This window comes from Mandrillus leucophaeus, unplaced genomic scaffold (assembly GCF_000951045.1).
Source record: "Mandrillus leucophaeus isolate KB7577 unplaced genomic scaffold, Mleu.le_1.0 Scaffold949, whole genome shotgun sequence".
NCBI lineage: Eukaryota > Metazoa > Chordata > Mammalia > Primates > Cercopithecidae > Mandrillus > Mandrillus leucophaeus.
This window is the reverse complement of record NW_012110352.1, coordinates 869,892-890,435: the sequence shown is the minus strand read 5'-3', so window position 1 is coordinate 890,435 and position 20,544 is coordinate 869,892. Positions and strand designations below refer to the sequence as shown.

At 45.9% G+C, this 20,544-nt stretch overlaps 1 protein-coding gene across 3 annotated transcripts in view; it reads left to right on the top strand.

Moving 5' to 3' along the window:
• The window catches only part of CLDN2 (claudin 2), a 29,827-nt gene extending 18,935 nt beyond the window's left edge, over positions 1-10,892 (top strand). For 2 of the 3 annotated variants that reach the window (XM_011970457.1, XM_011970458.1), the window contains exon 2: positions 9,355-10,892. In XM_011970457.1, the coding sequence (XP_011825847.1) occupies positions 9,533-10,225 (693 nt within the window). In that variant the 5' untranslated portion in view covers positions 9,355-9,532 and the 3' untranslated portion in view covers positions 10,226-10,892. Of the gene's footprint in view, positions 1-1,846; positions 2,035-9,354 lie in introns of those variants that run through there. The other variant, XM_011970456.1, reaches the window with a different exon arrangement.
• The last annotated feature ends 9,652 nt before the right edge of the window (positions 10,893-20,544 follow it).

Here is a 20,544-nt window from a genome sequence, read left to right as displayed (position 1 = left end):
GCCTTGGGAAGGAGGATGATTTCTGGTTTGCTTCACTGAGTTCACTGTAGGCAACAAATCTGACTGTTTGCTTTGATATGACTTGAAAAAGAGAGTCAAGCATAATGATTATGAGGCAAGCTCTAGAGGTGGCCAGGTTTGGTACCCACGCCTCACTCTGCTCTGTACTAGCACAGAGAGACTATGGATAGGAAACACTTCAGGACAGTGCCTGGCACCTAGCAAGTGTTCAATGAACAGTGACCTTATCATTCGTACATGGGAATCCTTGGGAGGGAGTTGGTGTTGTACATCGCAAAGTTTGCCAAGTTAGACATCTACAGACCTAGATTCCAGGTCTATTACTGCTCAACTAGGGATGTTGGGCAACTCTTTTCATCTCATTGGGCCTAGGTTTCCTCATCTGGAAATAGTAACGGCTGCCCTATTTTTGTAATATGTTGTATTGGCCTTTAAAACATGCACTCTTTCACCTAGCAATTCTATTCTTAAGACTTTGTCAGTATTATGTGCAAAGATGCTAGGTTATAGTGAAAATGAAAATAACAAAATGTCTAGTAGTTAACAAATAAATCATATTTTATATATAGAATGCAGTGCAGCCATGACAGAATGATGTAGTTCTGTGTTTTAATGGACATGGAAATAGGTCCATGATATGTTATTTACAAATGATGGAAGGTTACACAAATTGTAGGTATAGTGTGACTCAATTTTATACATCAAATCCCATCGATATCTTCTACATCAAAATGTTAGCAATGATTATCTCTGGCTGGTGGCATTATGAGGACCTCTATTTTCTTCTTTATAGTTCATTTTCTGAATTCTTTTCAATAGCACCTAGTATTTTTCTACTTAGAAAAAACAAGAAAGCTTTTTTGCATTGGGAGAGTAAAGCCAGTCACTGCACTCTACTACTCCACAGCACGTTTTTGTTGTTATTGTTGTTGTTTGGATTTTTGTTTGTTTGCTTTGCTTTTTTGAGATGGAGTCTCACTCTGTCACCCAGGCTGGAGTGCAGTGGTGTGATCTCGGCTCATTGCAACCTCTGCCTCCCGGGTTCAAGTGATTCTCCTGCCTCAGCCTCCCCAGTAGCTGGGACTACAGGTGTGTGCCACCACGCCCAGCTAATTTTTGTATTTTTAGTAGAGACGAGGTTTCACCATGTTGGCCAGGCTGTTTTCGAACTCCTGACCTCAGGTGATCCACCCGCCTCAGCCTCCCAAAATGCTGGGATTACATGTGTGAGCCACTGCACCTGGCCTTCACAGCATTTTTGAGAGGCTTAAATGACATAGTGCATGGCACTGCCGTGTGTGGTAAAAAGGAGAGCCCTGTCCTTATGCTGGCCTACTCAGTTCCACCTTGTAGGACTTGCTCTTTGAACTCAGAGTCTGAAGTTACAGTACCCATGTTTGCCCTTGAGCCTTGGGACCAACCTTAGGGGTGGGGTAGGGCTGAGGGCCTGCCAGAGAATCATGCTGAGTAGAAAAGTCTGTGAGGCTGCAGGCCATGCAGGGCTGCTTGGGCACTGGCTCACCAGGACTGTGTTTATGCAGCTTACTCCCCACTGGGCTTCAGGGCTGCTAGCCAGGGACACCTAATTGGCGGGACAGAGCCCCCTCCTCTCACCACCCTCAAAGCAGGAATGTTCTGAATTCCTTCTTGGGCCAAATCCCCTCCCCACAAGACCTCTCCTGGGTTCACAGAGGTCACCACACAAAAGCCCAGCTGGAGTGGAGTTTTTGACAGAAAAAAACACACACACACACAAAACCCACCAAACCCTTTTTTTTTTTTTCCTAAAGTACCTCAATCTTTCCCAGCCTCCAGGGGTTTAATTCTGATCTGTAATAAGTCTCTGACCCACGGCTCAGATTTGCAGATGGATTTTGCAAAGCTGTGGTTAACGATTAGAAATCCTTTATCACCTCAGCCCGTGGCCCCTTGTACTTCGCTCCCCTCCCTCAGGATCCCTTTCTCCCTCTCCAGGGGCATCTCCCCCTCCAAGGCTCTGCAAAGAACTGCCCTGTAAGTATCTCCATCCTGATATAGTTGCTGCCTTTTAAATTCACCGAGGTGGGCACTCTTCCTTCCTAGTCACTATCCATTTACCCCATGGTGGAGCCAGGCTGGGCCAGTTTGGGTTTCTGAGTGAAGGGTATGGGAGGGTTGGGTTGGTGGTATTTGTTTCCTCAAAGCTATCACAAAGATTCTAGTCTTTAAAACTTCAGGACCAGAGAAAGCACTCTCCAAATCAGATATTTTCTGGTTTGGGGGGTTAAAAGGACTGGGATAAAAATTGGAGGAAGGGAGCCACACTCTGCCTAAGTGTAGGGGGCTGAGGAGGGGCAGAAGGGGCACTCCCTCACAGCCAGTTCCAGTGCCCTCCTTGGCATGAAGGCTCAGGGACGTAACAGAAGGTGGGTTCCTAAGTGAAGTCATAAAGTTTCCCCATGAAGCCCTTCAATAACTCTCCCCCACTGGTCTGCAAGTCTGTCATTAGAAATTCCTTCTTTGGACTGAGGCATTACTCTATTCAAGTGCCCTCTCTGAAAATGAAGTTGGAACCAAAACATTCACAGCCCTTCTGCCTGGGGAGATTGTAGGCGATTTTTGTTTTCTAAATTCTGCTTTTTTGTGTTTTCCAGTGTTCTAAAGTGAGAATGCTTTACTTTGATAATCAGGACAAAAATCAACTTCCTTTTCAAACAATTAGAAAATCTCTCAATCCAGTTGCAATTCTCTGAACTGCCATCAATCAATTGATGCAGAAGGAAAGATGAACTGCACTAAGGACAAACTTTTGAGAAAGTAGAGCCTCGAGGGAATGGCTTTGCCACATACTAGTGCCCTTGGCAGCTGGAAGTGAGGTTCAGAGAAGGGGGCAAGTGTCTCAGATTCTTATGAGGGGCAGCGAGATCAAGAGATGGAGAAATGAGGCTGACTGACAGAAGAGGGCTGTGGTGGCCACCATCAGCCCCAGAAGGCCACATCAGTTCCTTCCTTGAGCCTGGGAACCCCAAGTGCCTGTCCCATGTACTCTTAGGAGGGTACTGCCAAATAAACAGTACCACGCATAAGACTCTTGGAGCAAGAGATGGGGAGAATAGCAGGGAAAGTGCCCAGGTGAGAAGGGGTTAAGTCAGGAGCTGCGGTCAATCTTGACCCTCCTAATCCTCTCCTGCAGCTCCAATCCCCCCACTAGGGAAGATTAAGTAAGGATCCTAAGTTACACTTTCTTGCCCAGTCCTTGGGCCATGGAGTATGTTGGCCCCATGCCCAGAAGACAAATTCAGCTGGCAAGGCCTAGAGTCTTCTGTACCTCCAGAACAGCCAGTACTTGACTTCTAGGAGGATCCCTCAAAGAGAGGTTTCTATTAAAGCTGGCTGCTTCTAATAACAGCTCTTCAGTCTTCTATATTTGTCAAAGTGGCTTCCTGTCCCCATGCCTTTATTTGAGACTCAAAATCTTGGAGATGACAAACTAGGGCCTAGAGAAGCTATAGGACTCCCTCAACAGGTTCCAGGCAGAACTGACACAACAAGAAGCTAGATCTTGTGATTCTAACACCAGGACCCTGTCTGCCCTCACCTCTACTGCTCATCAGACAAACAAAACCCTGGCTGAATCCAGCCTGGCTCACCACCCAACCATTTGCCATTTAACTGGTCTTCCTAACCCTGGTGGAAAGCTGAACCCATCACTCCACGTCCCCCGCCCCTGCATGGGGCCATTTTTGCCACTCGAATAAGCTTCAATAACTTGTTCTTCCTCCTGCCTAGGCATGCTGCTATGTCAAGTCAGACTCTAGAGATTCTAAGCCTCAGTAATGGCATTTTCTTGACTCTGTCCTCTCCCTCACCCCAAAATACTTGCCTACTTACTACTACTTAGGACAGGCTCTGGGGAGAGGCTTTCCTCTTGGGGACACTGTTGATTCCCTTGAGAAACTCAAGCTTGGCTCTTCTGCTGCCATCCCAGGAAGGCTGAAGCAGGAGCTGCTCCACTGGGAAGCAGTAAGTAGGTCTTCCCCCTGAAAACCTCAAGGTATCTCACCAATTCTCACTGAAAGCTCAGATACAAATAGGAGGAGGAAGAGAAAAGTACTGAGCCCAGCCTGGGTGAGCAGCAGGGAGGGCCCAAGGATGGTTTCAAGGCAAGGATGCGTCCTGAAAGATGATTTGCAATTATCCAAGCAAATGGTGGATGGTAGAATAGCATGCGTAAGGGCTTGGACACACAGAGAAAGGCAAAGTCAGAGAAATTCAAGTGCTTAAGTTTGGCTGGATCATATGTGTATGTAGGTGTATGCATAAAGCATGAGGTTGGAGGTTAATGGTGTGAGATGAGGCTGTGAAGAAAAGCAGGGGTGAAATAATGGAGGGCTTTCCTGGTTTCCTGGGCTAGCAAGTTTGAACTTCATCCTGAAATACTTAAGAGCTCCTGAAGATTTTTGTTGTTGTTGTTGTTGTTGTTTTTTGTTTTTTGAGACAAAGTCTTGCTCTGTCGCCCAGGCTGGAGTGCAGTGGCACAATCTCAGCTCACTGCAACCTCCACCTCCCGGTTCAAGTGATTCTCCTGCCTCAGCCTCCCAAGTAGCTGGGATTACAGGCACATGCCACCACGCCCAGCTAATTTTTGTAGTTTTAGTAGAGACGGGGTTTCACTACGTTGGCCAGGATGGTCTCAAACTCCTGACCGCATGATCTGCCCACCTCAGCCTCCCAAAGTGCTGAGATTACAGGTGTGAGCCACCGCGCCCGGCTGAGCTCCTGAAGATTTTTAAGCATGGCAAAAGGTGACGTGAGAGTCACAATTTGATTTCAACTTTACAAAGATCTTTGACTACTGGGTGGGTAATTCATTAATGCAGGATTGGGGCAGAAGTGAAATTAGAGAGATCAATTTGAAGTGTCTATGAGATTTCCAAATGGTCAAGCAACAATGGTTGCATAGTCTGAACTATGGTTTGGGCAGTGGCAACAGAAAGAAGTAGATGGATTCACGGTCTATTTCTGAAGGCAGACCTGATGGTACGTTACAATTAATTATATGTCAACAAGAGTGAAAAAGCAAGGATAACTGGCTTGGGTTATTAACTGGATGATGGCCCTACTGAGGTAAGGAACACTGCATGAGGAGCAGTTTGGGCATGGGGAGAGAAAGGGCAGATGATTCCAGCTTTGCAAATGTTGAATTTGAGGCCATTAAAACATTCAGGTAGGGCCATTCCAAGTAACAGTTAACTACACAAATCTTGAGCTCAGGAGAGAAATCTGTGGCAGAGGTATGAATTCAGGTGTCACTGGCATGAAGACAGAGTGGATGAGATAACCCATGAAGAATGTGAAGGATAAGAAGAGCCGTCTAGAAGTCAAGATGAAACCCTGAGGAGGCTACAGGGGCAGAGATAGATAGTTAGACTTAAAGAGTGAGCAGCAGAAGAGGAACTTATAAAGGAAAACTAGAAGAATCATTTTGAGAAGTAGGTAAGATGGAATGGTGCTACAGAAAACAAGGGAGAAGATAGTTTTATGAAGGAGAGAGACAAGGTGAGATGACAGAGATATGATAATTGAATTTTGGAACAAGAAAAGAGTTGATAACTTTGGTGAGAATATTTTCAGTGGAGGGCTAATGGTGGCAGCCAGACTGCAGAGGGCTGAGCAGTGAGTGGGAGGGTGAAGAAGTGGAGACATCAATAATGAATGGCTTAAGGATCTTGACTGCAAAAAGAATGATCAAGATAGAAGTAACAGCTGCACAGGGAGGAGGTAGGGTAGGGAGCTCAAAAAGTAGTAGTAAATATTTGAAGTAGTCATCAGAAGGGTGCTTACCAGGGAGAAGTAAAAGGATTTCCAAGCAGCACTGAAGGCCTCAATGAGATGCACAGTCATGATCAGGACAGGTAGAATTGTGCCAAGGTTAGCAATAAAAAACCAATGTCAAGAAAGACTTGTTAATGAGTGACAGAGGTGAGATTCAAACTATGTCTCTCTCCATTCATCAAATGTTTATCAGCTCCTGCTCTGCAGTGCTTTGCATCAACACTGGCATTGTTGTTTCCAATGCTGATGAATCGTATTGACTATCAATCATGTGCCCAATGCTGTGGAAGCATGATAGACATTTAATATATATTTTTTCACCCTCAAATTGTTAGGATTTGGTTGAAGAGACGAAATATTCCACAAATATATATATATATTATAAATATATATAATATACATTATATATATGGCGAAGCTCTGCCCTCTCTCTCCCCCTTTACCTATTTCTTCCTCTGATCCCCCATCTCTCTCTCCTTCTTCTTTCCCAACATTGGGCAGCACTTCAATGACCCTTACACCGAAGCGTTATTGACTCATTTGGGAAGTCCCTATATTTTAGTCACATGGAGCCCCTCAAACCTCTTTGCCAACTTCATTCATTCATTAAGAAGATAGTTTTTGAATTGCTGCTCTGGGTAAAGCAGTGTGTAAGGCACATGAGATACAGAGATAAATAAGATACAGTCTTGCCCTCAAGTAGCTCACAGGCTAATAGGGAAGAATAAGGGTTTAAACAGGAAATTGCAACATAATGCAAAATGTACTATCTCTGCCTCAGTTTCTTCATCTATACAATAGGGATTATTAGTGCCTACCACAAAAAAACTTGTGATGATTAAATAAGTTAGCACGTAAAAAGTGCTTATAATGGTCCCATAAGAAACACTACATAAGTGTTACTATTATTATTATTATTACTATGATGGAAGTAAACACAAGATACTGTAAGAATAGACAGGAGGGGTACTTGACCCAGGCTAGAGTAAGAGACATCTGCACTGAATCCTAAAAGACGAGAAGGCACTAAACAGAGGAAGAAGAATACATTAACACTCTGCATAGAACATTCTGTTCTATTTCTATTTGGGAGCAAAAGACCACATGGCATGATTGAAGACTGGAAGTAATTTAGTTCCACAATGGTATAGACTATGAGGAGGGAAAGGGCAAGAGATGAAGCTTGAGAGGTCATGGAGTACAAGCAAGTTTGCACTTTTACATTTTAGCAAGTGGGGAGCCATTGGAATGCTTTATGTAGAGTAGTGACTTGATCAGATTAATGTGTTGAAAGATCACCTTGGCAATGATGTAGAGAATGAATTGGGAGAAAGACCAGTTATAATCCAGGTGAAAGAGAATGAGGAGGTCGTGTATGGTGGCTCACGCCTGTAATCCTAGCACTTTGGGAGGCCGAGATGGGCAGATCATTTGTGGTCAGGAGTTCGAGATCAGCCTGGCCAGCATGGTGAAACCCTGTCTCTACTAAAAATACAAAATTAGCTGGGTGTGGTGGCATGCACCTGTAGTCCCAGTTACTCAGGAAGCTGAGGCACAAGAATCGCTTGAACCCAGGAGGTGGAGGTTGCAGTAAGCTAAGATCACACCACCCCACTCCAGCCTGGGCGACAAAAGCAAAATTCTGTCTCAAAAAAAAAAAAAAAAAAAAGAATGGTGAAACTCTGAACTAGGGAAGTAGCAGTGGAAATGGAGACAAAGGAACCATAGATTTGAGGTATATTCATAAGGTAGAACTGGTGGGACATAGGGACTATAGGATGCAGGAGGTAAGTACAAGAAAGATGCCAAAGATCACTTTCCAGATTTTGGTCTGGCACAAGGGGACGGATAGAAGTATCATTCAGTGAACACAGGGAACCCAGGGAAGAACTGTTTGGGGAAAGCTGCATGGGGGAGGTGATGAGTTCTCTTTTGGACATGTCAAATTCGAGATGTCTATGAGATTTCCCTGTGGAGATTCTGACTAGGTGATTGCTCTGCCAGTCTTGAAGCTCAGAAGGGTCTATCCTGGCAATTCAGATTTGGAGGGTCAGTGGATGGGTAGTAGATTAAGTTATGGGGGCAAGATGAGTTTGCTCAGGGACAGAGTGTTAATTGAGAAAAGGATGGACTTCTGAGGAATACTCACATTTAAGAGATGAGTAGGGAAAGAGAAATCTTGAAGAAGGCTAAAATGGAATAGCCAGATTGTGGTGGGTTGAAAAAGTAGTGGGTTAGGTCAGATGGTGGCTCATGCCTGTAATCCCACCACTTTGGGAGGCTGAGGCAGGCGGATTTCTTGAGCTCAAGAGTTCAAGACCAGTGTGGGCAACACGGCAAAACCCGATCTCTACAAAAAATACACATACACACACACACACACACACAATTAGCCAGATGTGGTGCTATGCTCCTGTAGTCCCAGCTACTTGGGGTGCTGAGGCAGGAGGATCGCTTGAGCCCAGAAGGTCGAGGCTGCAATGAGCCGAGATCATGCCACTGTACTCCAGCCTGGGTGACAAAGTGAGAACCTGTCTCAAAAAGAAAGAAAGAAAAATCAATGGGTCAGAGGGTCTTATAGAGAATGGGGAAGTGTACCCTCGACCCTTAGTGTCCTGAATCTTGGCAACACTGGGGGCTCCTTGAACACTGCAAAATCTTATATGGCTCTGAGATTCCAAAGCATTGACTCAGATACCCACCTCATGCAAAGCCCTATATTCTAGAGCAGTTTCCCTTTCCTCCGTGGCAGACTCTTGTCCCCCTAACACATGTCCCAGGGAATTTCAAGGCTCCCTCTCAGTCCTGGAACCCTTGTTCCAGAGTGCCCCCTCATCATCCAAGAGGCTGATGATGGGAGCATCTCTTAGGAGACTGGACAGGAAATGTCTGGGCATGTTACACATGCAGGAGGCCTTAGACTAGGCTGCAGAGGGGTATTTGGGCATGGCTGGGAGGATCTGAACTCTCAGAGTATGGACAGAAGGCTTTGCTGCCTACCCCCATCTGCCCTGGAGTAGACTTTCAACATGGGCAGAATGATTCAGGGCTAGGCCACTACTCTATAGGCCCCTGGAGATTCAAGAGGCCTCTAATAAGCTGGGGTCCAAGGCTACATTCTCGGATCTGTTCCTCCAGATGCCGTCTGCAGTTTGACCTCAGTCTGCAATTGAGGGGCCCTATGGCACTGTTGCTTGGCAATGTATTAAACAGCAGGCCTTAGAGACTAGTACTTGAGTTAACACAGCCACCACAACCGCCACAGCCATCATCACCTTCCCGGAAGGCAGCCACCTGTCTGGCTCCTGGCTTTGTCCAGCTGCCAACCTAAGGCATGTGCCTACGCAGGAGGCGATGACATTTTGGCTCCACGTTCAAAGTTTTTTTTTTTTTTTTTTTTTTTTTTTTCCTTTCTCATGTGTTATTTCTAAAGATAACAAAGGTCAAAAGGCATCCAGCGTTTTCTGGTTTCTCATAAGCTTCTGGTCAATATTTAATCTGGTTTATGGATTTTTTTAGGTCTTCTAGATGCCTTCTTGAGCCTGCCTGTGGCCACCCACAGACACTTGTAAGGAGGAAAGAAGTCAGCCTGGCAGAGAGACTCTGAAATGAGGGATTAGAGGTGTCCAAGGAGCAAGAGCTTCAGCCTGAAGACAAGGGAGCAGTCCCTGAAGACGCTTCTACTGAGAGGTCTGCCATGGCCTCTCTTGGCCTCCAACTTGTGGGCTACATCCTAGGCCTTCTGGGGCTTTTGGGAACACTGGTTGCCATGCTGCTTCCCAGCTGGAAAACAAGTTCTTACGTCGGTGCCAGCATTGTGACAGCAGTCGGCTTCTCCAAGGGCCTCTGGATGGAGTGTGCCACACACAGCACAGGTATCACCCAGTGTGACATCTATAGCACCCTTCTGGGCCTGCCCGCTGACATCCAGGCTGCCCAGGCCATGATGGTGACATCCAGTGCAATCTCCTCCCTGGCCTGCATTATCTCTGTGGTGGGCATGAAATGTACAGTCTTCTGCCAGGAATCCCGAGCCAAAGACAGAGTGGCGGTAGCAGGTGGAGTGTTTTTCATCCTTGGAGGCCTCCTGGGCTTCATTCCTGTTGCCTGGAATCTTCATGGGATCCTGCGGGACTTCTACTCACCACTGGTGCCTGACAGCATGAAATTTGAGATTGGAGAGGCTCTTTACTTGGGCATTATTTCTTCCCTGTTCTCCCTGATAGCTGGAATCATCCTCTGCTTTTCCTGCTCATCCCAGAGAAATCGCTCCAACTACTACGATGCCTACCAAGCCCAACCTCTTGCCACAAGGAGCTCTCCAAGGCCTGGTCAACTTCCCAAAGTCAAGAGTGAGTTCAATTCCTACAGCCTGACAGGGTATGTGTGAAGAACCAGGGGCCAGAGCTAGGGGGTGGCTGGGTCTGTGAAAAACAGTGGACAGCACCCCAAGGGCCACAGGTGAGGGACATTACCACTGGATCATGTCAGAAGGTGCTGCTGATAGACTGACTTTGGCCATTGGATTGAGCAAAGGCAGAAATGGGGGCTAGTGTAACAGCATGCAGGTTGAATTGCCAAGGATGCTCGCCATGCCAGCCTTTCTGTTTTCCTCACCTTGCCGCTCCCCTGCCCTGAGTCCCCAACCCTCAACTTGAAACCCTATCCCCTTACCTTAAGCCAGGCCTCAGAGGATCCCTTTGCCTTCTGGTTTACCTGGGACTCCATCCCCAAACCCACTAATCACATCCCACTGACTGACCCTCTGTGATCAAAGACCCTCTCTCTGGCTGAGGTTGGCTCTTAGCTCATTGCTGGGGATGGGAAGGAGAAGCAGTGGCTTTTGTGGGCATTGCTCTAACCTACTTCTCAAGCCTCCCTCCAAAGAAACTGATTGGCCCTGGAACCTCCATCCCACTCTCGTTATGACTCCACAGTGTCCAGACTAATTTGTACATGAACTGAAATAAAACCATCTTACAGTATCCAGGGAACAGAAAGCAGGATGCAGGATGCAGGATGGGAGGACAGGAAGGCAGCCCGGGACATTTAAAAAACTAAAAATGAAAAAAAAACAAAAAAACAAAAAAACAGATCCCATTTCCCAGAGCACTTTCCAGAATTCTCTCATATTTGTGGGCTGGGGATCAAGCCTGCGGCTTGAGGAAAGCACAAGGAAAGGAAAGAAGATCTGGTGGAAAGCTCAGGTGGCAGCAGACTCTGACTCCACTGAGGAACTGCCTCAGAAGCTGCGATCACAACTTTTGCTGAAGCCCCTGCCTCACTCTGGGGCACCTGACCTGGCCTCTTGCCTAAACCACAAGGCTAAGGGCTATAGACAATGGTTTCCTTAGAAACAGTAAACCAGTTTTTCTAGGGATGGCCCTTGGCTGGGGGATGACAGTGTGGGAGCTGTGGGGTACTGAGGAAGACACCATTCCTTGGTGGTGGCCAAGAAAGAATAAGAACCTTGCTATCTAAGAAGCCAGGTGGATGTGTGCAGTGGCTCCAGTGGGTGTTTCTACTCTGCCAGCGAGAGGCAGCCCCCTAGAAAGTCTTCAGGCGTAATGGAAAATCAGCTCAACTGAGATCAGGCCCCCCCAGGGTCCACCCACAGAGCACTACAGAGCCTCTGAAAGACCACAGCATCAAGCAAGTCCCTTCAGATTCCCCCACTGTCCATCAGAAGATGTTCCAGAGTGGCTAGAGGGCATCTAAGGGCTCCAACATGGCATATCCATGCCCACGGTGCTGTGTCCATGATCTGAGTGACAGCTGCACTGCTGCCTGGGATTGTAGCTGAGGTGGGAGTGGAGAATGGTTCCCAGGAAGACAGTTCCACCTCTAAGGTCTGAAAATGTTCCCTTTACCCTGGAGTGGGAGTGAGGGGTCATACACCAAAGTATTTTCCCTCACCAGTCTAGGCATGACTGGCTTCTGAAAAATTTCAGCACACCTCCTCGAACCTCAGTGTCAGCAGAGAGGGCCCATCTGTTGTCTGTAACATGCCTTTCACATGTCCACCTTCTTGTCCATGTTCCAGCTGCTCTCCCAACCTGGAAGGCCCTCTCCCTTAGCCAAGTCCTCCTCAGGCTTGGAGAACTTCCTCAGCATCACCTACTTCATTGAGCCTTCTCTGATCACTCCATCCCTCTCCTACCCCTCCCTACCCCAACCCTCAATGTATAAATTGCTTCTTGATGCTTAGTATTCGCAATTTTTGATTGATCATTATTTGTGTGTGTGTGTGTCCAATCTCACAAGTACATTGTAAACCCTTCGGTGGGTGGGGGCCATATCCTAGACCTCTCTGTTTCCCCCAGAGTATCTGTAACAGTGCCGGGCACACACTAGGTGATCAATAAACACTTGTTGATTGAGTAACTGTCTTACTGATTAAAAGGGGCCCAGAATGGGCAAGTGAAACTCGAGGGATTTCGCCTAAGGGGAGGGGAGGGTGGAAACTGGCATTTCTTTCCACAGGGTGGATAGACAATTCTAGACCTTACTAGAAATAATTAGAAAGCATGACAATCTCCTCCCCAAGGCAACTCCAACCTCTTCAACTTCCCCAGGGCTCTTTCCTTTTCATAACAATTGTTTTCAGTTGTTTGCTAAATGATGATGTATTTATTCCTTTCATTCTCTGAACCACTATCATGAGGAAGGTGAAATGGATCTAATCATCTGCATTTGGCAGATGGGGAAACTAAGGCCCACACAAGTAAATAGATTTTCCCAGGGCCACAAAGATAGTGTTAGTTCCCTCAGTCTCCTGACTGCCAAAATAGGACCCTGCTGATCCCACACTATTCACAGCCAATAGAAGAGCCTTCTAGAGGTCCCTAAGCTGCCTGAGGAAAATAACTCACAGCCAACCAGGTAACAAGGAGGGCACACAGGCAATCCTGGTCGCCCATGAGGACAATCTGGCAAATCATCAAGTGTACCATCTGGAACTGCCCTCTCCTGCTATGTTGGCCAGCCTGGGCCCCGCTAGCTGCTCTACCAGGAGCATGCCAGGCTTACATTGAGTAAGACACAATACCTCAATTCCAATTCCCCTAACTCTGAAGGTGTGGCAGTTCGGGAGACCAATGATTTGGCCCTGTTCTACCCTCACTAGGAATTAACAAAGCCCCATTCATAAGGGTGTTCACTGTGGCAACACTGACAATAATGGGGCCCTACCTGATTCAGCTTAACCAGCCCCTGGATCTAGAGGGCCTCAGCACATAGCCTGTTGTATCAGACACTACCCTTGCACTTCTGAAGTGAGCCTTCTTTGGTGCAGAGACTAGAATGTCAGCAACCAAATCCATTTAGAGGGAATGGCAGCAGGCAGGAATAAGGGTAGAGAGAGAAGGCTCCCTGGGTAAAAGCTTAACAAGAAGTCATGTCTCTGGTTTGGCACCAGGAACCCCAGAGCTCTTGATTGGGGGCCACTGGAGGTTGGAAGATAAAACCACCTTGCTGGCTCTGCTATGCTGAGTAGGCAGCAATCTGGTATGGGCTCTGATGACCTACCATCTGGCTGCTAAAGCACTTGCAGATCCACTGATTTTACTGCATTCTCTACATACTCCAGTGAAGTGGGTCTTTTACAAGAGACAAAATGGAGGCCCAGATATGTGAGTAATATCACTCAGGTCAGTGTCAGAGTTTGAACGTAAGCTTAGAAAGTTCTCACAGCAACATGGGCCCAGCATTCTGGTCTCAGAAGGTGTATGAGAACATATTGCTCTTCAAACTCTTGCAGGCTTCGTGTCCCTGTCAGTCACTGGAATATAAGGGCCTTTGCTGGATATAGAGCACACAGCTTCCCTTCATCTTAGAAGGAGGCTGGCCTGAGGGATCCTCCTACATTTGTTAATCTGGGAAGTTTCAGTGGAAGGAGTTAGAAGTTCATCCTCAACCAGAAAAGCCAGGGAAGACCTAACAAAGAGCAACTGTTCCCTCCAGCTGGTTAAGCAAGAAAGGATTTGCTCTAAGTAGTTTCCTAGAAATATTCCCGACTCCTGGGTCCAGGGCAAACACTTTTCAGTTCACCCCATTGCCTTCCCTCATAAAGTAATTTAGATTAGCCACAAACCTAGGGGATAGTGAAGGCCACTATGTTTAATGCTCCAGCCTCATGGCTCTGACCCTTGCACAAGGAGAGATGTTCTGCCCTCTCTCATTCCTCTGATAATAATGTGACTCATATTTTCTCCCCCTTGGAGCCCTAGTGACCCACTGCTATGTGATCATTAATGGGGGAAGGACTGAAACTGGCTTCTTAGTGGAAAGGCAAGCTCCAACTTTCGGAAAGACCTTTGTCCAGCTATTCAAACAGCCATCTGCTGGCCAGCCCACACTCACTGAACTCTTACTCTGTGTCAGGAAATGTGCAAAGGGCTTTGAGGGTGATGAGAGTGAACAAGGTAAAGTTTGTACCCTGTAGAAACTGACAGCTCATCTACAGGAGGTAAGACATGGACACCTAACTGTGGTACAAGGCAGCATATGGGCTGTCCTGTGAAAGACATGACAAAAGTGACATAAAATAGGGGTGTCAAGGGCTGATAAAAATAGTCTTGTAAGTCCCCTTAAATTACAATCCATATGAAATAAGGGCCTGCCACTACATGAGCTTTTGGGGAAAGCATGATGAAAACTGCTTCTTGCAATGGAAGGACTCTGGGAAATTGAGCAATCGGGTGGAGAGGCAGTGCTAAGGAGGTAGCAGGGATATGCTGTGCAGCTAATCCGGAATCCTTCTGAGTTTGCCTCACAAGACCCTTATGTGACTTTAAAAGGAGTGACCCTGGGGTTCAGCCTCTCCTCCCTCATCTCCTTCCCTTGCACAAGACTTTGGAACTTGCTGGGGGAAGCACAAGCAGTGCCCATTCAGGTAGCCAGGGGCCTTCTGTCTATGGACCAGAGGAGAAATGCAGGTGTGGGAGAAGGGAGACAGGCAAGAGAAGAGCCTCGTGCTAAAGGAAGGTGATGAGGCCTGGCAGGGCCAACTCTGTTCCCTCCCACTCAGCCCTGGGCCCACAGACAGGGGATTCTTTCGTGCCTGCAGCAGCCCACTCTGGGACACAGAGGCCCAGGCTGGGAAGTGCATGTGCTTCTCCTCAGCTGGCTGAAGCCTGGCCTTCACCCAGACTGGTCTCCCTGCTCAAGCGGCTCCCAGCTTTGATGAGAAATTCTGTTATCTCAAGAGGGAAAAGAACCTCAAACAGGAAGTTTAGCAGGTTATCTCTCTCTTCTGCCCTAAGTGGTGGCTCACTATATGCTGTGATGTGATCATTGATAAAATATTAACAGGCTGTTAACAGACACAGTAATGCAGAGGCTATATTCTGACCACTTCCTCCCACCCACAGCCCACCACTTTCCTGGGAACTGCAGCTCAGGAATTTCTTGTTAACTCTCACCTAAAATTCCCTGCTCTGGGCTTCATCATCCCCCGAGACAAGCAGCAGCCTTTGAGCTTGATAAAGCAGGAAGCCACCATGCAAGGGCACATCATCAGGTCCATTTTAGGAGAGAGCTGCTGCTTTCCTGTCCTCTCTGAAGTCCTATTCCTCCAGAATGGCAGCCTTGCCACTTTACGGGTCACTTCCTCGGGAGTTTTGAAGAAGTTTCTGTTTGAAAATTCTCATGACCTTGTGGAGATAACACTGAGAACACTCACATGCTTTAAAAAAGATACTAAAAAGGTTAATGGGATGTGAAATGAGATGCCAAACGAGTACGAATAGTGTGGCGGACAAGCCAGCATTTGAGTGGTAGCTCCTATTCTCCACCAGTGCTTTCGGAGTCTGTGATATTTGACCAAGTTCTGTGTGGGCTGCTCAGGAGAAAGGCCAGTTAAACAAAAACTACAAAGAAGAGGCTGGGCGCAGTGGCTCACGCCTGTAATCCCAGCACTTTGGGATCATGACACGAGGTCAGGAGATTGAGACCATCCTGGCTAACATGTGAAACCCTGTCTCTACTAAAAATACAAAAAAAAAAAAAAATGAGCCAGGAATGGTGGTGGGCACCTGTACTCCCAGCTACTCAGGAGGCTGAGGCAGGAGAATGGCATGAACCCAGGAGGTGGAGCTTGCAGTGAGGCGAGATCACTCCACTGCACTCCAGCCTGGGTGACAGAGCGAGACTCTGTCTCAAAACAAACAAACAAACAAACAAACAAACAAACACCTACAAAAAGAAGATGCTCTTTGCAGCCTCTTCACCTATATTTATGTCTGGAAATGCCCAATGGAACACAAGAGGATGGATCAGCATCCCCCACAGAGGGATATATCTGATGATACTGTGAAGACCCTACTCCCTTGGTTTAAAGGCACTGAACACTTTGGTTAAAAAAGCAAATATATTGGCTGGGAAAAGAAACACGTTCAGCCACAGATCAGGTATTAACACCAGCATTTGCACTAGTTTCTCAGTTTAGCCTAAAAGGAGCCAGAAAAGATGAGTTCAGTGGGTTTAAAAAATAGAACCAAAATTCAGAAACAATGGACACTGGAATTTGGGGGAGAAGGGGACTTCTCTGAGTAACACACCCTTTACCAAAATGATTCAATAGCTTAAAAATGGAAGCAAGATACAAATCAAGGAAAAGGCAGACAGGATGAGAAAGGTGGTGCCATCCTCCTGTTGGCAATTCCAGAGGTACCTTGTATGGTTAATTTTACTTCTCTGTGTGTAATAATAAACCAATATGTTCTTAAGTGTCACTTTCTCACTCCCCAAGAGACTTGTCCAACTCAGCACTGTCTGGAGAGGGGGATTCAAAGCAGCCAGTGAGAACACCCATGGGCAGAGGCCAGCAAGTCCAAGACCTCCCGGAGTGTAAGAATAGGATCTCGATAGCTGTGTGGATATCAGGAAAGCTGCCAAGTGACAGCTGTGAGTGAAAAACCCAGTCAAGGGGAAATGAATTTCCACGTTGTTTGGAGGGATATTCGTTATATAAGTGAACAATTTCCTGATCATGAGGGCCGTTAAACATTGTGTGGGATTGTGAAACTGTCTTCCTTGGAAATTGCTGTTAGTGTGGGCTGGTTTTAGCATTTTCCTATTAAAAGGAAGACGACAAGAGTAATCATTTTCAAGATAGGCAGGATGGTGTAATAGGCAGTGAGTTTGGGCTCCGGAGTCAGATGAATCTGGGTTTGGATTTTGCCTCTGCACTCTAGCTGGATGGCCTTGGGAAAGCCACTTCAATTCTCTACAATCCAGTTTCCTCATCTATACAATGTGGATGAGAGCTGCCTCTCAGTGTGGTCATGGCATACAGTGGGTACTAACAAATGGGTAATAAATAAGTAGATTGGCGACCTAAAGGTAGGGTCAAAGCCACACCAAAATGTGTGTCTTTAGGGCACGGGGGCAGACAACAAAGTGTATTTTCTGCCACAGATCTGAATCCATGTTATCAAGGGAATGGTCTTTCCCAGGCCAAAACTTCTCAAGATTCTTCCCAAAGTTCAAATATCTTGAAGACTTTGGATGGGTTTCCACTCATAAAATGTGGGAAGCCAGGGGAAAGACAGACCTGAGAAGTTACAGAGGGAAGGGATAATGGTGGCTCTCATCCAGATCTGTGACCATGTGGGTTGGAACAGAACCATGATTAACCAGGTCTCACTGCTAGAGAAAAGGTCAGTCCAAGGTAACTACACACTGCGGTTAACATCCCAAATTTAGGGACAATTGGAGAGATTTCAACAGCTACTTCATCCTAATTCATTAAGCAGGTTTAGCATAGCCCCTCTTGCTGGCATTTCCCAGACCATGGTTGATTCTGTTCCTTATGCTTCACACTAGATAATCCACTCTCTCAAACCCTCTTGGGTATTTCTGTATTCACTCTCCACCCAGTCTTGTGACTTTGCTTACTCTTCCCTATACCTGTAAAACCCTCCCCACACATCTTCAGCTTTCCAATCCTTCCAGGTTTCCAGGGCCTATCTGGAAGACCAGACCTTCTGCAACACTTTCCTGAGCCTCTGTCTAAAGTTATCTTGCCTGCCTGAGGGCACAATGGACAGATATATGGAAGGTGTTTGGTATGTTGAAAGCACCCAAAACATTTGCACGGTTTTATCTAAAATTGGGTTGTGAATTTCTGGTGAATCACATCAAAACTTTGGGCTTAGGATTGGGGGCAAGAAACAAAAAAAATTTCTTCTGGAAGATTTTATTTTCTATTAGAAAATGAATGCCATTTATGTATCTTTGGTAACTAAAGCCTTCACATACATAAGACTAAATCAGCTCTTCTTTCAATTATCTAATTTATTATCCAAATATGTTCTCTAAGTTTTGATTCAGAAAGTATAGTTCCTTAATGCCCCCTTTGCCTAATAGAAGTCATGAGTTACAGATGTCCATTTCACAAAGCGTAAGTCATTCTTTGAAGGAAATTACACTTGACTTAGCCTGAGCTCACACCTGGCATTCCTCAGTAGACCCCTGTGCTTCACTCTTAATACAGTACTATAGAAAAGGGTTTGAATTCATATACAGAATTCTGAAAGACATTCTATATGGAGACTGCCTCTGGGAATAAAGAGCTTGTAATTAAGCCTCTGCCTCTGAATTGTTAGCCCAGATAATTTGCAATCACTAAACCTGGGCAAGCAAATTCTCCTGTTCCCTGGGGCCACAAGGTACCTGGTCTAACCCTCTACCAGGTGCCCATTAGTTCATCCAACAAGCACGCATCAACCTCCTAGTACCCAGAACTTGTTTCCTAGAGACTTGTTCTGTTCTTTGCTTGAGGATAGCTCCTTTCTTCTCTTGATACAAACTATCACCACTCTCGGAAAAAGTGAACAGACGCCTCCTCAGAATGTTTTTTTCTCCTTTTAGTTCTCATTCTCAAGATCTGGTCTCTACAGACATCTCCTGGTTATGTTTTATAGTTCTCAGTATTTAAAAATTGCATGCCAGGGAGCCTCTAAAAAGATTCAGAATGTTTGTAGTAAAGAATACCCATATTCCTGTTCTCCTTTGGTAGCCTTTCTACCTACCCATACCAAAGATCAGCTAAAGAGAAACACTAGGCCACTGCAGTTGGTGCTGATCGCCCCTTCTAACCTATAGCACTTAATATCTGTCTTTCATTTTCCAAGTTGAATGTCCAGGATTGTCATCTACCTCACTCATACTGCATTTATCCAACCCCTTCTATGAACAAGGTACTGTTTTAGGACCCTGAGGGAGATGAAGATATGAACAAAACACAGTTCCCATCATTAACTAATTACCTCCTGGATGCCGGGTACTATGATAAGCTCTAAGATACAGTGGTTGGCAAAAACAGGCATGGCCCTTCCCCTCATGGAACTTACTAGTGAGGGAGGCAGACAGGGAGCATGTATGTTGTATTTACTACTGTGTATCACAAGGCACATAGTCGGTACCCAGTATTTATTAAGTGAAAGCAAATGACCAAATATATCATGATAAATTGTGAGGTGCTATGAATTGAGGAAAACAGGAAACAGTGATAGCATAATAGGGAAGATAGAGACAAAAGGCTGCCAGAGAATGCCTGTCTGAGGAAGTGACACACCAAGACCTGAAGGATGGGGACTAGCCAGCTATATGCTAATACTGGAGATGGGAGCATTCTAGTGGTGAGAGCAGTATGGGTAAAGTGTGTTTGGGGAGAGGGAATAGCAGGGTAAAGTCTCTGAGGTAAGAGCTCGGCATGTGTCCATAGAAAGACTACAGTGAGCCAGGGGGAAAGTGGTATATGAAGAGAGGTCACAAGAGACAAAGTACAAGTAGGCAGGGGCCTTGCAGGATACTGTAAGTAGTTTGGATTTTATTCTAAGTGTCCATGAGAAGTCATTTAAGGGCTTCAAGCAGGGGATCACGTGATCTAATTTATTACTTTTAAAAAAATCACTGTCTATAGACAACTGTAGGAACAAGAGTAGAAGGACTCCAGCTAGGAGTTATAACAACCCATGGGAGATCATGGCAGTTTGGACTAAGGTAGCTATAGTAAAAGTGAGGAGAGTCAAGACACACTTTGGCGGTAGAACTGACAGACTTGTTGACAGGCTGGATGTAGGGAGTAAAAGAAGAGGAAAATTAGGGATAACTTCCAGGTTTCTAGCTTAAGCAACTGGATGGGTGGAGGTGCCATTTTCTAAGATGAGGAAAACTGGGAGAAAGAGAACAGCCCCAGGGTGTATCACTGCTTATTTTTAATGAGGCAATGTTAAGTGTACATGTCAAGTAGGCAGCTGAATATTTGAATCTAAAGCTTTCTAATAGGGAAGACAGGACACGGATGTTTGTGATACAAGCCTTGAAAAGTTAAATGTTCACAGAGAAATTTTTTGTCTAGCTGGGTTAATCAGAGAAGTTTGCAGGAAAAAGTTGGCATTTGAGCCAAAGGAAAGATGATGACGGAAAGCATTCCAGGTAAAGGGAATGAAATTGCAAAGGTGGAGACGGGAGAAATCTTAAAGCATGCTCAGAAATTGGAAAATTGTTCAGTTTAGACGGAATGTGGCTTGTATCTGGAATGTTACTAGATGACTCTAGAAAGGGTGACTGAAGCCAGATCACAAAGGGCTTTGAGCACCATCCTAGGGAATTTGTACTATACAAGGTGGGCAATTGGGAACACACTAGCAAGTCTTTGAGCAGAGGCATGACCTGACAAAGTTGTTAAAAAACAAAATTTGG